Consider the following 20,915-nt stretch of genomic DNA (forward strand, 5'->3'; position numbering starts at 1 on the left):
GGATTCTCTCTCCCTCTCTCTCTGTCCCTCCCCCTCTCATGCCCATGTTCTCTCTCTCTCTCTCTCTCTCTCTCAGAAAATAAAAAATAAACTTAAAAGATATAAAGCATTTCTTATATTGCTGACATGTAGTAGGTGCTCAATAAATAACCATAGTAGTATGGACACTCTTGGTGGCAGGTACAGAAATTAAATCACCAGTGGTGTATGTTTTAAACTAGTTTGGGAGAATTCTTTGAATGCAGTAGAAATTAAGCTGAGCTTTCAAATGAGAAGTAGGACCAAGTGTGGTGCCTTTCAAAGAGTTCTATTTAACAAACATTTATTGAATGAAACACCAGGTCTATATGGGAAAATATGATATGACCCCTGTTCTCCAGGAGTTCAGAGTGCAGTGGGGAAGACAGACACAAAAGCAAATCACTTTCTTGCAATACTACATTATGAGTGCTAGGAAAGAGGTAAGCACACAAAGTGTTGTGGGGAAGCCATCCAACTGGATGGCTTAATGGAAGATGTCAGGACCTAGATCGAAGGGAGCAAGAGAAGTGTTGCTTTGAGGTTGCATTGAGTGAGCGTTTCACAGGGGAGACTCAAGTTGTTTTGAAGATCAAGTTGGTTAATTGCAAAATGGAAGAGAGGCATTTCGGGGGAAGGGAATAGCATGAGTAAAACTACATTAGTAAACAGGGAACAAGGCATCCAAACCTTCAAGTTGTTTGGCATATGCTGGGTGAGAGTGTAGTGTGGAAAAAGGGTGGGAAATGAGGCCAGGGAGGCAGGCAGGGTCAATTCGTGGAGGGTTGATCTGCCATACTCAGAAGTTTGCTGGGGAAGTCGTGTGGGCCCAAGAACAGAAGTGACTCAACAAATGGTGCAGGGACAACAGGAATGTCCACATGCAAAAGAATGAAGTTGGGAAAACCAGTTTGGTGGTTCCTCAAAAAGCTACACATAGAATTGCCATATGGCCCAGCAATTCCATTCCTACATCATTCCCAAAAGCGTTGAAAGCAGGGATTCAAACATCAATGTTCATAGCAGTGTTGTTCACAGTAGCCAAAATGTGGAAACCACCCAAGTGTCCATGAACAGATGAATGGATAAAATGTGTTTACATATAACGGAATTCAGCCAGAAAAGGACACACTACAACAGGGATGAACCTTGAAAACGTTGTGCTACATGAAATAAGCCAGACGCAAAAGGACAAACGTATGATTCCACTTACATGAGATATCTAGACTAGACCAATTCATAGACACAGAAAGTAGATTAGAGGTTACCAGGAGCTGGGCAGGGGGAAGAGGAGAATGAGGAGTTCCTGCTAAAATACTGACAGAGTTTCTGTTTGGGGTGGTAAGAAGTTCTGGCGGTAGATGGTGCCAATGACTTCCCAACATGGTGAATGGCAAATTTGATGTCATGTGTTTTTTACCACGGCTTAAAAAATGAAAACGAAATAATGTTGTGCCCTTACCTCATGCTATATACAAAAGTTAACTCAAAATGGATCGAAGGCCTACATTAAGAACTACAACTATAAAACCCTTTGAAGAAAATTTAGGCGTAAATCTCCATAACTTTGGATTAGGCCGTGGTTTCTTAGATATGGCAGCCACCAAGAAATAAATGAATGAATGAATGAATGAATGAATGAATGAATGAATAAATAAATAAATAAATGGGACTTCATCAAAATTAAAGAACAGAAGAAATCCTGAGCACGTTGTATTTGGTGAAAGAGAGCAGAGCCCCCCAGACAAGAGCAGTAGACTCGCATCATGGAAAACAGGCATAGCTCTTTTCTTCTTCACAGGCACCGTGTTTTTTTTTTTTACAAATCGAAGGTTTGTGGAAACCCTGTGTCAAGGAGGTGTATTGGCGCCATTTTTCCAACAGCATTTGCTCACCTTGTGTCTCTCTGTCACATTTCGATAATTCTTGCGGTATTCCGAACGTTTTCATTATTATATTTGAACGACTGCAACCTCACGATAAAACTTTAACAGATGAAGAATTGATCTTGTGGATGAGCAAAGAACGCGGTTTCTTGAAATGGAATCTCCTCCTGGTAAAGATGCCGTGAAGATTGTTGAAATGACAACAAAGGCTTGAGAATAGTACATAAACGGAGTTGATAAAGCAGCAGCAGGGTTTAAGAGTCCTGAACTCCAATTTTGAAAGCAGTTCTACTGTGGGTAAAATGCCATCAAACAGCATCACATGCTACAGAGAAATGGTTTGTGAAAGGAAGAGCCAATCGATGCAGCAAATTTCATCGTAGTCTTATCTTAAGAAATTGCCCCAGCCACTCCAGCCTTCACTAACCACCATCCTGACCAGGCAGCAGCCATAGACATCGAGGCGGGATCTGCCATCAGCAAAAAAGATTACAGCTCATTGAAAGCTCAGATGATGATTAGCATTTTTTAGCAATAAAGTATTGAAAACTAAAAAGGGTTTTTTTTAAGTTTTATTTTTTTATTAAAAAAATTTTTTTAATGTTTATGTTTGAGAGCGAGAGAGACAGTGTGAGCAGGGAGGGGCAGAGAGAGAGGGAGACAGAATCTGAAGCAGGCTCCAGGCTCTGAGCTGTCAACGCAGAGCCTGACTCAGGGCTCGAACTCATGACCCATGAAATCATGACCTGAGCCAAAGTCGGATGCTTAACCGACTGAGCCACCCAGGCGCCCCACATTAAAAAAAAATCTTTTTTATGTTTATTTTTGAGAGCGAGAGCAAGCCAGGAAGGGGCAGAGGGAGAAGAAGACAGAGGATCCGAAGCAGGCTCAGCATTGACAGCAGAGAGCCCGATGCAGGGCCTGAATCCACAAACTTTGAGATCATGACTCGAGCTGAAGTTGGACGCTTCACTGACTAAGCCGCCCAGACACCCCTCAGTTTTTTTTAAGTTTATTTATTTATTTTGAGACACAGAAAGAGCACACATGAGCGAGTGTGAGCAGGGGAGGGACAGAGAGAGAGGGAGAGAGAGATCCCAATCAGGCTCTGTGCTGACATAAACCATGAGATCATGACCTGAGCTGAAATCGAAAGTCAGACTTTAACTGACTGAGCCACCCAGGCGCCCAGCAATAAAGTATTTTTTAAGTAAGGTATATACATTATGTTCTTAGACGTACTGCTATTGCATACTTAATAGACACCTGTAGGGCATAAATATAACTTTTATGTGCACTGGGAAAACAAAAAAGTTCATCCCACTCCCTTTATTGTGCTATTCTTTGCATTGTGGTAGCCTGGAACCAAACCCACCATGTCTCTGAGGCATGCCTGTATAAGGTTAGAAAGTGAAATGGGGCCGAGAGATTAACTCACACACATACACCACCACCACCCCACCAGGGTGCCCAATTTTGCAGGTTAGGAAACTAAGAGAGAAAGACTGCCTTGCCCAACACCATACAATGGCAACAGTGGGCAGGTTCCCAAAGCTGGCAGTAACCAACTTCTAATTCCATGCTCTGTCTCCTTTAGTACATTGCCTCTCCTAGGAGAACCGAGCCACTGGAGAAAGTCCAGAGGGATGGGCTGGGCACTATCCATCTCACAGTCATGACTGTTTATCCAGCAGCAGCGTAGGTCTGGGCTTCATAAAGCCTGAAGTAAACCCTCCTCAGCTGTCCATCTATCCCACTGCACACATACCTTGCACCTCACTCTTCTGAACACTAGTAAATATTGTCCCCATCACTCATTTGGAACTCGGCATACGGTAGCTAATAATATTTTTATCTTTGAATATGTATCTCCTGCCATATCTCTACCTAGCAGAGCTGCTTAGTCCAGAGTTAGTGGACAGGCTTCAAAAGATTCGTTAAGCTCTGCAATTGTAAGCACATTTTTGTGTTTGTGCATTTTTTTGTTTCTGGGGCAAAAGGCCTTAGGGTTCACCATTTCTGATATGCCTACAAAAGTGAAAACCTTAAAGTGAGGATCCACATCTTCTACCTCTTTTCTATCCCCGGTCCTTAGCAAGAGCACCCTGAATGTGGTAGATGTTCAGTAAATGTTCAGATTTGGGGGGAATTAGGAATTTGTTGATCGCAGAAGGTTCTAGAAGTGACTGAGTAGAAGGGGGGATAGGGCAGCTTTATGCTGTGAAAGCGAGAAAGTGTGGGTTCTGTCAGCTCAACTGTCACTTCTCCTTTTAAGTGTTCCCTCATCTCCTAGGCAGTCTGTCCTTCCCTCCTCTGCTTTGTGTGAGTGAGTGAGAGAGAGCCAAAGAGGGAGCATACACTTGAAAGACAGCAGTAGCTATCAAAAGCCTGAGCTAGAACAGGGAGCGCCAGCCAGAGAGATGGAGGGAGAGGGCGGGTACACGCACTATCTAGAGCACGCCTTGAATGAAGGCAAGAGAATTTGCTGGATCATGACGGGGTGGGGTGGGGGAGGGGAGGCTGTAGATCCTCAGACAGGAAGACCATGAGAAAGAAGAGAGAGAACTAGAGCACTGGAGGCAAGACAGGCAGCGGCAGAGTGAGGGCAGTCATGGGCAGGACAGGTGAGTGGGGTCAGGACACTGTTGGGAGAGAGCAGAGGTCAGGAACAGGGAGAGAGAGCTCATTACAGTAAAGCAGAGCAACCACTCAGGATCGATGGGACCTGGGTAAGTGAGAGAGGAGAGGGAGGGGGAGGCGCATGCACACGTTCCAGATTGTCAGAGAGAAAGAGTCAAGAGCCAAAGCACAATCCAGGTGAGTGTGATCCTCCCCAGGGAGGAGGATGGGGCAAGCACCAGGAAGCACAGATATGACAGAGGATAGGGACAGGGGAGCAGGAACAAGAATGGGAAAACCGAAAAGCCAGGGGTTGGGGACAAAAATTAATGAGACAGAAAAGGCCAGGTGGAGGCGATGGGGGCAGAAGCCAAGAATGCAAGAATGAAGAGAGAAGGGAAAGGCTTGTTTAGCAGCAGAAGGAAGGAGACAGGCAGGCAAGAGAGTTCAGGAAGCGCGTTGTGTCTGTGTCCCCATGTTGCTAAGTCTCCCTCCCCAGCATGGGGAGCAGTTGCTGTCCTCGCCTGTGCAGTGTTTCCATACAGGAGGGTCTTAAGAATTTTGTCCTGTTTTATTTCTCAACAAGGATCGAGTACACTCTGTGCACGAGATCTGCCCTAGCTGCTGCAAAAGGAAGACAAAATAGAGCTGAGGCTTGATCATTTGGGATGTGTAGATTACCCTATCCTTAATTTGCTGTGGCTGCTGCCATCTTCTCAGTTTGTTTTATGGTTATGAGTACTTCCACTGAGATCTCCTAGAGCGGAATGCAAGTAGGAACTGAAACCCAATTCTGGTCAACGCTTTGGGAAAGGGAGGTGAGGCATCTAACTAAAAGAAGACTTTGGGATTCTATGGGATCTTCCATGTTTGAACAGAACTCTGATTTGTGGGTGGTGATCCTTGAAATTTCAAGTGAGCCTCATCTCTACAACTAGTTTGTCAGTTTCCGCAAGATCAGAATTATGCCTTCTACTCCTTTCTATGCAGCCTACCTGTCCCTCCTTAGAACATAAGATATGGGGGGGGGGGGGGGGTAGCTGAGCAGAGCCCTGGAAATACTTGTTGACTCTGCGGTTTCAGTGATTCCCGCATTGTTGTTTTCATTATAAGAATCCTTGACAAGTGATGGCCATAATGAGGCCCAGAACTGAGTGTAGCTCTGGACAAAGGGAACTCATGGACAAGGGCCCTGCCCTGTGGCACTAAATACAGACATGCAGGGGCACCGGGGTGGCTTAGTCAGTTAAGCATCCAACTCTTGGTTTCGGCTCAGGTCATGATCTCACAGTTTTGTGAGTTTGAGCCCCGTGTCGGGCTCTGTACTGACAATGTGGAGCCTGCTTGGAATTATCTTTCTCCCTCTCTCTCTGCTCCTACCCCGTTCACGCTGTCTCTGTTTCTCTAATAAATAAATAAACTTAAAAAAAAAAAAAAGAAAAGAAAAGACATACAAACATTAGGGAAAATCACTGCTCAAGGACCCAGGTCCTGAGTGCTGTTTGCAGGTTGCTGTCCTGCCTTGGAAGCCACAGGCCTCCGAACTTCAACTTGCTGACTGCCAACTGGGAGTGGCCTGGATTTCCTTACTCCCACATCCCTGCCTTTTAGCCTTCACCCCCACTTTGTTCAGCTCACTGTGAAACCCACCCAGTCAGAAGTTGACAGCCTCCAAACTGAGAGGCCCTGGGAAGAAGACAACAGGACATTAATGACAATTTTAGTTTTTTGTACTAATCAATGCTCTTGTTAGTGTGAAAAATCATATTATTTCTTCCATTTATGAAACTGGCATACTCTGCAAGCAGAGAATTCAGTGTTTGTGATGGGATGATGAGTGTTGTTTTTAGATACAGGAAAGAATAGGCAGAAGGAAAAGTTCATATATAGAAATGAGAATTTTAGGAATAGCATGAAAGAAGAAAGAGGGGAACTCGACCGCAGATCTGGGTCTGCCTTCCCCACCACCCCTCCTTCCCTCCGAGGCCCCCATCCCCCAACACATGCTTCAAGGGGACGTGTAGATTTCCCGTTCTGAATCCAGATCACAGGGTGGTCCCTGAGGGAACTTCTGGCACTCTTTAGTGACTGGAATAGAAGGTTCCAGGAGGCTGTGCCAGTTCCACCTTGGAAGGGGACTGCCCTATTGGAACCGGACTGGGGACAGTTTTAATAACCACAACAACAGCCAATGTTGTGGAGCATGGAGTATTTGCCTGACACTCTACTAAGCACTTGTGTCATTATTTTACTTTGTCCTCCTAACCAATTCGTGTATTCTTACACCTGACAGATTGAGACAGAAGGTTGGAGAAGTGTGATTTGCCAGCGTTTCCCTTCGAGTAAGCGGCAGAGCCAGGACTCAAACCCAAGTCTTTCCGGTCCCAAGGCCTGCAGTTTTAACCACACTGCCTAATGTAGCACCATGCTCAGTGTTAGATCAGAGAGCACTCACTAAATACTTCTTCAAGAAAACAGAGACTCCAAACACACTGGCAGCTCTTCCGGCCTTGAAAGACAAAACCAAATAAACACTTCGGCTTATTTTATTGCCATCTGATCCGTCTCTTTCTCCCTCTGTTCTCTCCGGACCTTTAATCCCATTTCTTCCACTGATCGGCTATACACATACAGACAGATAATAAGTGCTGTGCTGCTCAGTTTCTCCATCCCAAAGGTGAAGAGGTAGATGGGGGGGGAGGGGGGGCGGGGACGGGGTGAAAGATGACCCCTAAGATGACCGCCAGGAAGGCCATTGTAGGAAATCGACCTCTGTGCAGATTTCAGCCCCTCCAGCAGAAGGAGGGAGTGCCAGGTCATACACTTCATACGCAGGCAGATCCGATTTCAAATCTCACCTGGCGAACCACACCTGGCCGTGTCCTTCCGCGGGCAGGCGTGTCTCAGGCCTCATCACCCTGGGCTGATGGAAAGCCCAGTGAGTATGTGTGTGACCTATAGGAAGCATCTGGTTGACATTTCACTTCTGCCTCTTTGCTCCCAGCATCCGCCTGCTCTTCTGCCCTCAGAGCTCGCTGACCGTGCCAGCCTGCAGGCCATGGAGAATGAGCTGCCAGTCCCCCATACGTCCAGCAGTGCCAGTGTCGCCAGCAGTGCCAGCAGCGGCTGCAGCAGTGGCAGCAGTGGTGGGAGTGGCCGCCCTGCCGGGCCCCAGATTTCTGTGTACAGCGGCATTCCTGACCGGCAGACCGTGCAGGTAAGATTCCGGCTGATCTAGAGATTGTATTCCTCGATCATGTTGGGGTTAGCTGGGAGGACGTGTTGGCATGGTCTGGGGAATAAATGGGCATGGGAGGTAGAGTGGGCATCGGGGAGTGTGTTCAGGGATATATGTTGAGGCACAGTTAGAGGAGATGTGACGTGAGATGGGTCCAATCAAGGAGCTTTGGGGAGAGTGGGAGAACTTCTCAGACCTGGAAAATCCCTGTCTCACCTGGTGATTCAGATCCCAGAGTGCTATTTGGGATGATAGGCAGGTGAAAGTGTAAAGGGGGTGTGGGGGTGGGGACAAGTAAAAATAACAAGCAGGAGAAATGATTGGGAGCTGCTCAGCCACAACCTCGACCCACTATCTGAAGGACCGTCGCCCCGTAACAAAACTTAAGTGTCTGCGAGGACAAAAAGGAACCCCAAGGAAATCTCCCTAAAGCAGCAGTTTGCAAAGTGTCTCCCGGGTGATGTGTGCCACAAGGCCTCCCGGGTGATGACACATGGCTCCAAACGCAGTCGTGCCCACGCATCGCCATCTGCTTTGGTACCCGCGCTGCGAGGATCACGGCAGGCCTATCTTCTCCTCCAGCTGAAAATGGTTATCAAGCACACTTCCATGGTCGAGAAGACTGAGGCTCAGAGAAGGCAGTAACTCCTCCGGGTCAAGACGAAAAACAGCACAGTGTTTGAGGTTCCCAGATAAGACAGACGGAAAAGAGCGTGTGCAGCTGAGAAGTGTTTACTCCAAGTAACTTTGCTCATCCAGCATGGATGTACCAGACCAGTGACCTCATCCTGCCTTGGCCCTGGGCACAGATTAGAGAGTGGAGGAGGGGCCGCAGCAGACTGTGAGAGCATCTGAAGACACCATCAGAGACTCTGGAATCTTTCCTCTCCCAGTTACCTGCCTCCCACGGAATAAAAGCACATTTCCCACACCCATCCTTGCCGCCCCCCACACTAGCCTCCTCCCGGCCCCTCCGATCACGAGTGTTTGAGAACAGTTCCCAGCATCCCACGTCGGGACGTGCCATCCTCCCAGCCCTCATCCCATCCCCGGGTACAAGGAATATGGGGTTTCTGCTCCGGCAGATGGAATCACCCGCGGTCGTGTTGCGTACCCAAGCCGAACCGTTCAGGGTCCCTGCCGTTTCCACTCCCTGACACCAACCCTCCGGTGAGGAAGAGCCACAGTATCTCTCTGCTGCTGCTGCTGCCTGGACTGCGGGGGGTCCAGGAGATCAGGAGTCTAAGGAAAATAGAGAGGCATAGGTGAAAGGGAGAAGAGGAAGGAATTCTGGGAGAGGACAAGGAATAAACAGAACTGAGGGGAGAGAATGCTGAAGGAGAGCGGGACCTGAAGAGTTGAGATGGGGTGGGGGAAATCAGGAGACCCCAGAGCCCATGAAGAATCCGCGATTATCAGCCTGGTTTTACAGTACCCCAAATCTGAGCCCACGAATGGTTTTGTCCTAGAGCCACCGACCCTAAAATCCACGCTGAGCCAGAGAGAGCCAGAGTGGATGCTTGCCAGTTGGGGGCAGGAGCCAGGGTTGGGGGAAGCCCCATGGCCAGGGAGTTAGCAGAGTTAAGGGTAGCAAGAGGGCCGAAGCCTGGCCAGGACCCTCGTGGAGCATCAGGCAGCAAGAGATGGCAGGAGGGTGACCAGGTAAGGAGGAAGGAGGAGAAATGTCCCTGGGGCTTAGGAGAAGAAGACAGAAGATCTCAGGGCTGGAGGAAAGACATTCCCTTTTCTCTGTTCCTGGGGGTGAGGGGAGGCTTTGGGGGGCTGGGAGTGAAGAGCAGGGAGCGGGATCAAAGGCAGCCTTTGTCATTTCCTAGAGACGGTGGCAGGAAAGAGGAGCAGCAGTAAAGCCAGGTGATGGTGATGGTGGTCAGAAAGAGGGACCGATGGGGAGGGGGAAAGAATACAAGAGAAATGTGTCATCCCTGTGGCTCTGGTCTGCTCTCCAAGACCAAGGGGACCTTCTGAGGGACGGATAGGACTTTCCAGGCAGCTAGGGGCAGACCCTGAGAGGCAGCCCCAGCCGGGAGGCTGTTGCCCTTGTTTTCATTTGGCTAGCCGTGTTGCTAATGCTGGAATAGGCCCCCCTTCGGACCTGCCTCTCTCTCCCCTACCCGCTTCCCTTCTCTCTGCTTTATTGGGCTTCGGTTCCCCTGCTGTCACCATCCGGTGTCCCAGTCACCCAGATCTGAGGGTGGGGAATGACTGGGAGGGGGGCTGCCGAACAAGCCGGGCACGGGACACAGTGTCACCGGAGGCTTACAGGACCCCCTATCTCCCTGTGCCGCACTCCCCCCCACCCCGCCCCACTACCCAGAGCTGGTCAGAGCATCACTGTGCTGCTCTGACTTTCCCCAAGGGGGCTGAAGCAGGAGCAGGTGGATTGGAGAGGAGCACAAGAGCCCAAGATGTGCAGGACAGACGAGGCAGGGGAGTGTAAAGTCCAAAGGGCAGTTGCCTTCCCGCCTCCCTAGGGCAAGGGGCTAGGCCCCAGGGTTGTCCTCTGACAAGGCCTCGTCATGGAAGGGGCGGGTCCGCAGCGAGCAGGTTGACGGGCGTCCCCGCGGCTCTCCCCTCCCAGGTGATCCAGCAGGCGCTGCACAGGCAGCCCAGCACGGCGGCTCAGTACCTGCAGCAGATGTACGCGGCCCAGCAGCAGCACCTCATGCTGCAGACGGCAGCGCTCCAGCAGCAGCACCTCAGCAGCGCCCAGCTCCAGAGCCTGGCGGCTGTGCAGCAGGTGAGGGCGGGCCTGGCGGGTGGCGGAAGCGAGAGGGAGGGGGAGCAGGTGCCGCACACGCTTCCCCGGGCCTTCTCTTCCCCTGGCGAGTGGACAGGATGGTCATGCTCCTTTGCCCAAGAGAGGGTCCGGCACCTTCCCCAAGTTCACCCGGGCCCGTGAGTGCAGGGGTAGAACTCTCTGGCCGCAGGTAGAAGGGCTGGGGGGACCCCTCCTCCCCACACCACCACACCACCGGGAGGGGCCGAGGGTCCACGGGGTTGTTCACAAGAGAAGGCCGTGGCCCACCCAGCTTCCTGTCTGTCCTTGGTGGCTGAGAGGAACTCATTCATTCATTCATTCCTTCATTCATTCAACAAGTTTTATGCACCTACCACAGTCCATGTCAGACACTGAATACTGTGCACCCCGTCTTCTCAGAGCTTAAAGCGGGGTGACAGCAAGTAAACAGAACCCCAGAGAGACCAGGAAACAGAATACCTAAGTCTCCGAGTTGTGATAAGCACTCCGAAAGAGGAGCAGCTCGCTCTGACTGAAGAACAAGGAGGTGCCCTGGATTGGGTGGCCAGGGAAGGCCCGTCTGCTGGGTGATGGGAAGCTGACCCTGGAAGAGTGAGAAGCCAGCCACAGGGAGGGCGCAGGTTGGATGTGCCAGACAGCACGTGCACGACTCTCTGGCGGAGTCCGGGAGCCCGATCTGATAGAGCCGGGTGGAGCAGAGGGCTTCAGAGACCTAGGAAGATGGGTAACAGTGATAGCTAACGATTTGAGTGCTTATGTTAAATGCTTTGCCTCGTTTAATCCTTTCCGCAATGCCACAAAGTAGATTCTGTTATTATCCCCACTTTATAAAGAGGAAACTGAGGCCCGTGCTTAACGTCACACGCAGATGAGGTAGAATGGGGGGTTTGACCCTAGGCGTTTGACAACTGACCGCTGTCCTATAGTACTTCCTAAAGTCCTTCCTTTGAGAGCTCGGGGACTGATTGGGGGAGATCTGGGACTCTAGTGATACAAACTGTTCTTTTCTAGGCAAGCCTGGTGGCCAACAGACAAGGGAGCACTTCAGGCAGCAATGTGTCTGCACAGGCCCCAGCCCAGTCATCCTCGGTGAGTAGGTTGGGGAGCCACAGGTAGAGCCCATAGCTCTGGGACCAGGTCCTTCCTCCTTGCCCCAGATGCTTGAAGGCTCCCAGCCCCAGGTGGTAAATCCCTAGCCGTGTGCAGTCATGGCTGGAATCTATTACTCTTGCCAGAAAAAGAAGCATTTGCCTCTTTCTAACCCTTCAGTAAGTCTCTGTCCTCTTTCATGCCGGTGTCCAGGCTCTGTGTTTACAGTTCAGTCTCTCCCCCGTTGGACCCTCCCTGCAGCTCCACATGTAGGCCAGAGATGGGGCAGTGCTGAGGGGCCCAGGGACCAGAGATGGTCCTAGAGAAGGCCGAATCCACCAAGGAACAGAAGACGGGGAAAGAAATGGATGAGGGAGGCACAGAGGTTACCAACAGAACTTCCTGTTTCCCACTGTGTGTGTCTCTCCCATCAGATCAATCTGGCAGCCTCCCCAGCAGCGGCCCAGCTCATCAACCGGGCACAGAGTGTCAACTCAGCGACAGCCTCAGGCATCGCCCAGCAGGCCGTGCTCTTGGGTAACACGTCTTCTCCAGCCCTGACTGCAAGCCAAGCGCAGATGTATCTCAGGGCACAGATGGTGAGTACCCGGCCTGGGCCACGGCTCAGGTGGGCTGGAAGGACAAAGGCAGACAAGTTGGGAACTAGGAGGCTAGAGAGGTGGGTGGGAAGGAGCACCAAGGGACAGGCAGCAAGAAGTAAGGGGTGGAATAAATAAGAGGGTGCCTGGAAGGCTGAGTGGGAGCTTTGGTACAGGCTCAGTGACCCAAGGACAGGTGGGGTTCCCGGCTGAAATAGAGAAGGTTGCCCGTGATGCCTCCTTTCCTTCCCTAATTGTCTTCTTCTTCTCAGAAACTGCTCCCCCAAATTAATTAGGGTAGAAAATGCAGGGGCTCATGCCCAGATGGCCAGTACACTTGGTCACTTAAGATAAGCAAACGCACAGACATCCAGGTACTGTACAGAAATGGGGTCTTGGCCCCTGTGGCCATCCTTGTAGGGACTGGCCACCGCTAGCTCAAGAGCCAAAGGTGTATTCCAGCCCAAGTCATGAAAGTGGCATTCAGCTCCAGGACATGCTGCTGCCTCCACTGCTCTCCCACCTGGGACCCCATGCCCATCAGGTCACTCTATCACTCATTAATTCAGCTTGTTTGAATGTGTAGAATGTGCTCAGGACGGTATCAGCCCTGGACGTGCATACCTAGAATCTGTCCTTTATACCTGTCCCTAAGGGATGCAAAGGTCCTTAGGAACCTTATGGGTTCCTCACATTTAGAAGAATTTCCAGGGAAAACAGCAGCATGCTCCCCAGGAGGCGATACCTTCCAGCTCTGTGTTGGGCTCAGATCACAGACTCTGATCTCGTGTCTCCCATCCTGAAGATTTCTCCCTTCAGCTCCTTGACATGCCCTCCTGAAGACAATACAGTCCTACCTGCGCCCCCCCTCCCACCTCCACCACCACTACCACTTTGCTTCTGTGACCAGAACTTGACGCTTGGAGCTTTTCTGGTCCTGACCCAGCACTTCCTTTCTTGACTCTGAGTTCATTGTTTGTGGACGTTCCATTCCCAGGGAATAGCTTCATAGACACACAGTATACAGAACAACCTTCTACTTCCTAGGGAACGGGACGGCCGCAGTGTGACACTGCCCAAACCTGCCCTTGTCTTCAGTTTACTCATTCCCTTGTCCTCCTCACCGGCCCCAGCTGGAGTCCTGAAGCCTGTCTGCCTCCCTCCCCAAAGCAGGGCACGCAGGCACAGAGGAATAGACATCGACATGCCTCTAGGAGGTCTGGGGAAAGCAGCCTGTGGGACACCAGCACGTCCACATGGGCACCAAGCTAGGCTCGCGGGGTGGAAGTGTCATTCAGAGAGCACCAGGTAGCCTGTACCCCACAGAAGGAGAGGCAGACATGAGTATGGCTCTGGGCGCCCTGGTTCCTCTACCACTGTTGTCCCTGCACACCCCCTACCAGAATCTAAATTTGGCTACAGACTGAGAAAAGAACACATCTAATTTGATCCCTCTTGCAGGGGAGTCCTGTTCTGGCCCAGACATGGAGTCAGGAGTGGGTTAGACCTGGAAAGAGGTCCTAGGGCATCTGTGTGCGCCCTAGGTCCCTGCTCCCCAGGATGCTGTGGAGAGAATGACTTCAGGGTGTCCCGGGAATGTCGGCCCCTCTAGGATGAGCTCCTCATGAGCCACTCCAGAGGCTTCTGGAGTAAACCCGACCTGCATCCCCAGACTGGCTCTCCTCCACCCTCCCCTTCACTGCCCAGCCTGGATCAGGACTCTACAAGCCTCTTGAGACTTTCAGGTGGCCCCCTTTGTACTCTTTCCCTCTCCTGCCTCCCTGTTTCCCCATATCCGCTCCCTGGCTGAACTGTCCTGTCCTGTGGCTGAGCCCACATTGGGCAGGTAAAAGGCGCCTCGTTTCCTGTGATTCCAGGCCCAGCCAGGTAACCTGGTGCAGGTAGCTAGGAGCCTAGGCGGCACTGTTCCTTTGTCCCCTCAGCTCATCTTCACGCCCACGGCCACCGTCGCTACTGTGCAGCCTGAGCTCGGCACTGGCTCCCCCGCCCGGCCCCCCACCCCCGCCCAGGTGAGGATTCCATGCTGGTGGGAGGGCAGGGGGGTGGGCACCTCCGTAGAGGGGTACTGAGACTGGGTATGGGCACAAGGCCTGGAGGAGCTTGGACTCTGGAAAGGTTGGGATCTTCTAGGAAAGCCGGGGGGAGACAGGACATCCCAATGCTCCCAGACTTACTCTACTCCTTAATGAATTCCCTGTTGAGAAGGCCTCAGCCCCCCTTGGCTCTGTTCTATTCCCTCACAAACATAGATCAGGAGTCAGAGCACAGCATACTGAGGCAAACATGGCTGCCAGTAATGGGTGGTCATTGCTAGCTTTCTACCTGACACCCTCCCCAGTATATCTTCTGCGTTGCTTTTCAAGTGGAAAATCCCACTCTGGTTATACACGCTAGCACCTCTAGTTTGGGGGAAGATGGCATGGAAGAGGGAGCAAAGATAAGTCCTGGGTCCCCACCTTCTGCTGGGAGCACACAGATACTGCTGTGGCTGTAAAGATTCTATGGGCAGTGGGGCAGAACCCCCTACCCCCACCCCAGCTACAGAATTGGAGAGCGCTTGGTAGCCGAGATCATCAGATTTGTCAGAGCAAGTCTGGCACAGCCTCCGTGCGTCCAGCAGAGGGCACCAGGGGCCAGGTTGAGTAAGCGCACGAATCCTGGCGTAAACCTTATTTATTCTGAGGACAAGATAATCCTTTGCCTGGTGGCTGTGCTGGTCAATTAACTTTCACTTTTGCCCTGGCCTTTTTGAGTGTGGGAAGCCCCATGCCCCGCTGTAGCTGGGAATTCTTTCTAAATGCAATGCATCCCATCCTGATAGTTTGGGGGAGGAGAGGAGGTAACAAACAAGGGAGAGAGAGCCCGCCCCAGCCTAGACAGTCATCCCTTCTCAGAATTCCATTTCTTCTGCCGGTGGATGCAATCACTAGCACTCTTTCTTGTCCCCTTTAGAAACTCTACCTGCTCCTGGTTCCTTTTTCAGCCCCTAACTCATTTTCTCTCTTTCTCTCCGATTTTGCAACCCACTATCCTGTATAGCCATTCCTAGGTCCCTCCCTAACTCCTTCCCTATCTTAACTGTGTATTGCCGTTGCTCCTACCCACCTTCTCTGGACTCCTATAGACCCCTCTTTTCCAGGTACAGAACTTGACCCTCCGAACACAGCAGACACCAGCTGCAGCAGCCTCGGGCCCTACCCCCACTCAGCCTGTCCTGCCCAGCTTGGCCCTGAAACCCACGCCAGGTGGTAGCCAGCCTCTGCCTACCCCGTCACAAGGCAGAAACACCGCTCAGGGTTCCCCCGCAGGTGCCAAGCCTGGCATAAGTGACAGTGTGATGGAGCCACTCAAGAAAGGAGATGGTAACAACGGTGTGCCAGGGAGCATGGAGGGCCGGGCTGGGCTCAGTCGGATGGTGCCCGCTGTGGCTACCCACCCCCTCGTCGCACCAGGTAAGGGCTCCAGGAACAAGGATCCTATCCCTGAAAACTCAGGAGCACTATGGGGTAGGGGAAAACTTCCAACGTTCCTTTTTCCCATGGACGTGCTAAGATACCAGCCCCATGTCTCTCTTGCCTCTTCCAATCTTGAGAAGTTCACCGGTTCCTGGTTCTGTACCAGGCCTCCTTCTAGCTTGAGAGAAGGAAGCCACATCATTTGGAATAAATGAGTCCTTCGCGATGGGCTTGAAGGTGGTGAATCTCGGAGCACACAATCATAGCTCTCAGCCGTGAGAGAGCGGAGGTTGGCAGCCGGACTATTTTGAAATTCTCTAAGTGTCAGCAAAAAGGACAGGGGCCAGCCAGATGCACGTAAGAACCACTCAGGGAGATGAGGAAGTGTGGGAAGTTGATTTTCTCATCATTCAACAGACATTTGTTGACTAATCTCTGCCAGTTACGTTGCCAGTTCTGGACGTGCAGAGATAAATGAGACTCAGGCCCTGCCCTCCAGGGAAGGCCCTGTCTGGGTGGTAGACGAGTGCTGTGAAGTACAGTGTGGTAAGCGCCGTCATATCCGTGAGCTCTGGATACGCGGGAGCACAGGGGAGCTATCTAGCTCTGGGGAGGGGATCCCAAAAGGCTTGCCAATGAGGGCGACACTTGAGAAAAAAAAAAAAAAAATCTAGAAGATTAAAAAACAACAACAACAAAAACCAGATTACTTGTGAGGCAGAATCTGTGGGGGGTTGGGGGATGACTCAGCATTCCCTGAGGCTAGACCTCTCTCCCTGCCTGCTAACATACTCCCAGCCTTGCCTACCGTAGGCAGTCTTTCTTTAGAAAAGCTGCAGAGAGGGGCACCTGGGGGGCTCAGTCGGTTAAGCGTTAGACTTCGGCTCAGAACATGATCTTGTGGTTGTGGGTTCGAGCCCCATGTCGGGTTCTGTGCTGACGGCTCAGAGCCTGGAGCCTCCTTCGGATTCTGTGTCTCCCTCTCTCTCTGCCCCTCCCCTGCTTGCACTCTGTCTCTCTCTCTCTCAAAAATAAATAAAGATTTATTTAAAAATTTAATAAATAAATAAACATGAAAAAAATTTTTTTAATTTTAAAAAAAAGAAAAGAAAAGCTGCAGAGAGCCTAGACTTACCAGTCTAGGGAATCAGACCAAGCTGTTAGACCATGGAAGTACATATGGTGAGAGACCACATGGCTTTGCATTAAAAAGAGAATCACCCTGGTCACACCCCTGAGGTAACCAGTGACCCTTTGTCCTCATCCAGACCACTTTACCGTCCAATCTCACCTGCATTTTTTTCTTTCTTGAGAACCTATGTATGCTGGTTACTGGATTAACCAAGATGGTCAAAATACACATCCTTACCTAAGCGAGTGTGCAGTCAAAAGGAGGGAGCCAGATATATAAGCAAATCCGTTCAATTTCATAAATTCTATTATAGAGTAAGTCCAAGGTAGGTATGGGCACACATGGCCAGCTCACTGCCGGGAGGATGGGCCAGAGATCCTGTCCCTCGGAGAAAATGGCACATGAGTCTTGAAGCATGAGTAGTTCACCCTACAGACAAAGTCGGGGGAGGTATTTAAGACAGAGGAAAGCACAAGTCCAATGTCATGATAGTGAGCAAGGCAGAATCTGAGCTAAAGTCCTTTATTTACCTTTTTGAGGTTTCAAGGACAAATGGTTGGTTAATCTCTGCCTTCTGACAGTCACTGCTAAGCTGAGGAAGGCAGCCCCCAACCGAGGCCTCACTGCCCTGTGATTCCAGATGTTTCTCACCGGCTGGCATTGCTTTCTTCAGAGGTTAGTCCAGCCTCTTCTTACAGAGAAACAAACTAGGCTCAAAGGGTAAAGCCTGGAGATCTTATAATGAGTTGACAGCAGCTTGGACTAGGGCAAGGACCCCAAATCACCACTTCACCCTTCCCATTCAAACTACAAACTCTACTTCCTGAGAACCCCATTCCCACCCAAGCCAAAATGTAGCCTCTCCCCAGATCTAAGCCAGCCCCCTAGATTCTAAGGACCCTTCAAAAGCAAGGCCAGTTCTTGAGTTCTTCCTAAACGTGCTAGGCAACCCCGGAATCTCAAGAAAACCGGGAAGAAAGGGGACCAGCACTGATAAAACATCTACTGTATACTAGATTATACACTAAGCATTTTTTTAAGTTCATTTATTTATTTTGAGAGAGAGGAAGACAGCGTGAGTGGGGGAGGGGCAGAGAGTGGGAGAGAGGATCCCAAGCAGGCTGTTGGATCTCATGAACCATGAGATCGTGATGTGAACCAAAACCAAGAGTCAGATGCTTAATCAACTGAGCCATCCAGGCACCCCCATACCCTAGGCATTTTTATGCACACCACCCCTTTTAACCTTCAAAAGAACCCAGTAAGGTAGCCATGTTTATCCATTTCGGGTAAGAAGACTAACCCAGAGAAGTTGCCCAAGAACTTACTACATAAGCCACTCAAGGTCACATAAGTAGTAAGTGGCAGAACCAGGAACCAATTCCGTGGCTGGCTTAGCCAGATTCTGCATTTTTTAAAAAATGTTTATTTATCTTTGAGAGAGACAGAAAATGAGCAAAGGAGGGGCAGAGAGAGAGGGAGACACAGAATCCGAAGCAGGCTCCAGGCTCCGAGGTGTCAGCACAGAACCCGACGTGGGGCTCGACCCCACAAACCGTGAGATCATGACCTGAGCCAAAGTTGGCCACCTAACCACTGAGCCACGTGGGCACCCCCAGATTCTGTATTCTTAATCATTAAGCCATATTTGCCTCTTTCATTTCTTATAGTAATTTGGGCCTTTCCTAGGCCTTTCCTGTACCTGATCCCAAGCTCACAGTCTGATGGTTCTAAATTCTGCAATTTACAGAGTCTAGTGGGAGGCTTTCTTCTCTTGAACCTTGTAAAGGTGAACACCAGTGAATTACAGGCTGAGGTCCAGGGCCTCAGGCATGGCCTGGGATTAGGGTTATGTGTGTATACGCAATACAGAGAGCAGTGGTTCCACAGAACTTTCCTATGGAGCAGCTGTGAGCCGTATCTAGACCACACAAATCGGTGGGCTTTGCATGGTTCCTGCCTCCTACCGGCCCCTCCCATTCTTTCTTTCTCCTTCTACCCCTTCCTCTCTGTAAGCCCTTGGTTCCACTGCCCCACCCCCACCTCCTAAATGGAAGGCAGTGGGGAGGGTTAGGATGCCCTGGATCCTCTCAGGGCCTCTGGAACAAAAAACAAGATGGAAATAATCCCTATGACCTGGTGGGGGCAGCCTGAAGCAGCACCTGCCCTGGGTCCTGGGTCCCCAGGCAGAGGTAACTTCTGGCCTCCTGCCCAGCCAACCCACTGCAAAGGAACGGAGGGATCAGAGCATGTGCGCATGCGTGTGTGTGTGTGTGTGTGTGTGTGTGTGTGTGTGTGTATGAGAGAGAGAGAGAGAGAGAGAGAGAGAGAGAGAGAGAGAGAGAGAAAAGGGGGGTGGTAGGTTTTGTTGGTTATTGGAGCATTTTCAAGCTGGCTGGCTGGTTGCCCCCAGGGAGAATAACCAGTGGAGACCTATGGTGAGGGGCAGTGGGGGATCATAGCGGAGAGGAATGTGTCCCCCTGGGGGCCGTGTCCTCCCAGAACAGGCAAATGCTATAGTCCCAGCTGGGACTGCTCCCACTGACAGCTGTTTGGGGGCAGAGCCCCTCCCCCATGGCTCCCTGCTGTTCCTGCTCCTGTCACCTTGGCAACCAGCTTCTTTAGGATCTGCAAATAGAAAAGGTCCCTTATGCCCTGAAAAGGGGTGGGTTGGTAGGTGGGGGGAGGGGAGTAAGGGGTGGAGAGCAGAGCCTAAGAGGTTGGGCTTTCTCGGAAATTCAAGGATGGAACCAGGGAGGGCAGAAGTGGGGCAGGCGGCCACTTCCAGTAGGCCTGGCCTCCAGGGAAACCGAGTCCTGAGGGAGCTGGCCCACAGCAACTCACAGTCGGCTTGGTTCTTGGAGTCCTCATTCTAGGGGATAAACCCAGGACCTTGGGTGCACACTCAGGCCCAAAGGTGAGGAGAAAGTTGCTGACCAGGAGATAGATGCTGTGAAAAAAAGAGAACTGACAGATCATGGAAAATTCTAGACCCTTTTCCCACAATTGTGCTCCAGATGCCAGGTCTTTGTTCTGTCTCCTCATCTCTCCTCAGGTCTCATCAGAGGAGAGAAAATTCTCTGCTGGGAAGGCCTGCCACATAGCGGCTTTGTTTCATCACAGAGAGGGGTTTGTGTCAGGGAATAGTGATTTCTGTCTGCAATAGGCCTGACAATGTGATGCTTGCTGATTCCAGGACTCTTGGGGACCCCATTTCTCTCCCACAGCAGCTGCCAAACTGTGAGGTAGACACTTTTACTTAGAGAATCCAATAAAAAACAAAATATACAAGTGGGCTCATTATCTAGCTGGAGTCAAAATTTGCAACAATTTGATGTTAAATATCGTGCAATCAGCCACGAAGGTCATTTCTACTATCCACTGTAGGACCAAATTTAGATTACCAAAAAGTTCCTCTTATGTCAGGAGAAAAAATAATAGAGGGTATCAGTGGAGGAGTTTTATAGTTTGCTTAACATACCTCATCGTGGGTGTGCACACATGTGCACGCTCATGTGTGTGTGTGGTAAGAGACAGAGACAGAGAGACAGAGACAGAGGAAGAGAGTACCAGCTGTGATACACAAAGGGCCTTGGAACTGTTGAGCCTTCCTTCTTTCCTGAAATCCTTCACCCCTAGGCTCCCGTCTGATTACTTCCATGGATTGTTGCCAGCAAATAGTAATACTTACCAGCTAATGAACAACGGTGTCCCAGGCACTGTACGAAATACCTCACCTACATACCTCATTTAATCCTAACGGTGATTATTCCATTCCCCAGATGAACAAGATATGGCTCAGAAAGACTAATTAACTGTCGTCCCCAAATAGTTTCTCTCTGTCTCTTTAATTGTTGAGTTCAGCTCAATAAATACTCATTTAGCACCTATTATGTGCCAAACATAATGCTAACCATATGGGAGTTGCAGAGATGAACAAGAGTTTAAATTCTAATTGGGGTTGTGGAAATCTGAGCTGTGCCTGAAAAATGGGTAAGTTTCAAGAAGGGAACAGAAGGAGGATGATCTCAGCTGGCACTGGCAGGCACCTAAGCCCAGAATGGCCGCGTGTGCTTGTG

At 50.6% G+C, this 20,915-nt stretch overlaps 1 protein-coding gene across 5 annotated transcripts in view; it reads left to right on the forward strand.

Annotated features, from left to right (window-relative positions):
* PHC2 (polyhomeotic homolog 2) overlaps nucleotides 1–20,915 on the forward strand; it is a 116,630-nt gene that overhangs the window by 55,476 nt on the left and 40,239 nt on the right. For 3 of the 5 annotated variants that reach the window (XM_058718166.1, XM_058718163.1, XM_058718164.1), the window contains exons 2-7: nucleotides 7,528–7,740; nucleotides 10,361–10,519; nucleotides 11,552–11,629; nucleotides 12,064–12,228; nucleotides 14,106–14,258; nucleotides 15,389–15,701. In XM_058718166.1, coding sequence (XP_058574149.1) covers nucleotides 7,582–7,740; nucleotides 10,361–10,519; nucleotides 11,552–11,629; nucleotides 12,064–12,228; nucleotides 14,106–14,258; nucleotides 15,389–15,701 — 1,027 coding nt within the window. In that variant the 5' untranslated portion in view covers nucleotides 7,528–7,581. The remainder of the gene's footprint in view (nucleotides 1–7,527; nucleotides 7,741–10,360; nucleotides 10,520–11,551; nucleotides 11,630–12,063; nucleotides 12,229–14,105; nucleotides 14,259–15,388; nucleotides 15,702–20,915) is intronic. The other 2 variants (XM_058718165.1, XM_058718167.1) reach the window with 2 other exon arrangements.

This window comes from Neofelis nebulosa, chromosome 2 (genome assembly GCF_028018385.1).
Source record: "Neofelis nebulosa isolate mNeoNeb1 chromosome 2, mNeoNeb1.pri, whole genome shotgun sequence".
In the NCBI taxonomy this organism is placed as follows: Eukaryota; Metazoa; Chordata; class Mammalia; order Carnivora; family Felidae; genus Neofelis; species Neofelis nebulosa.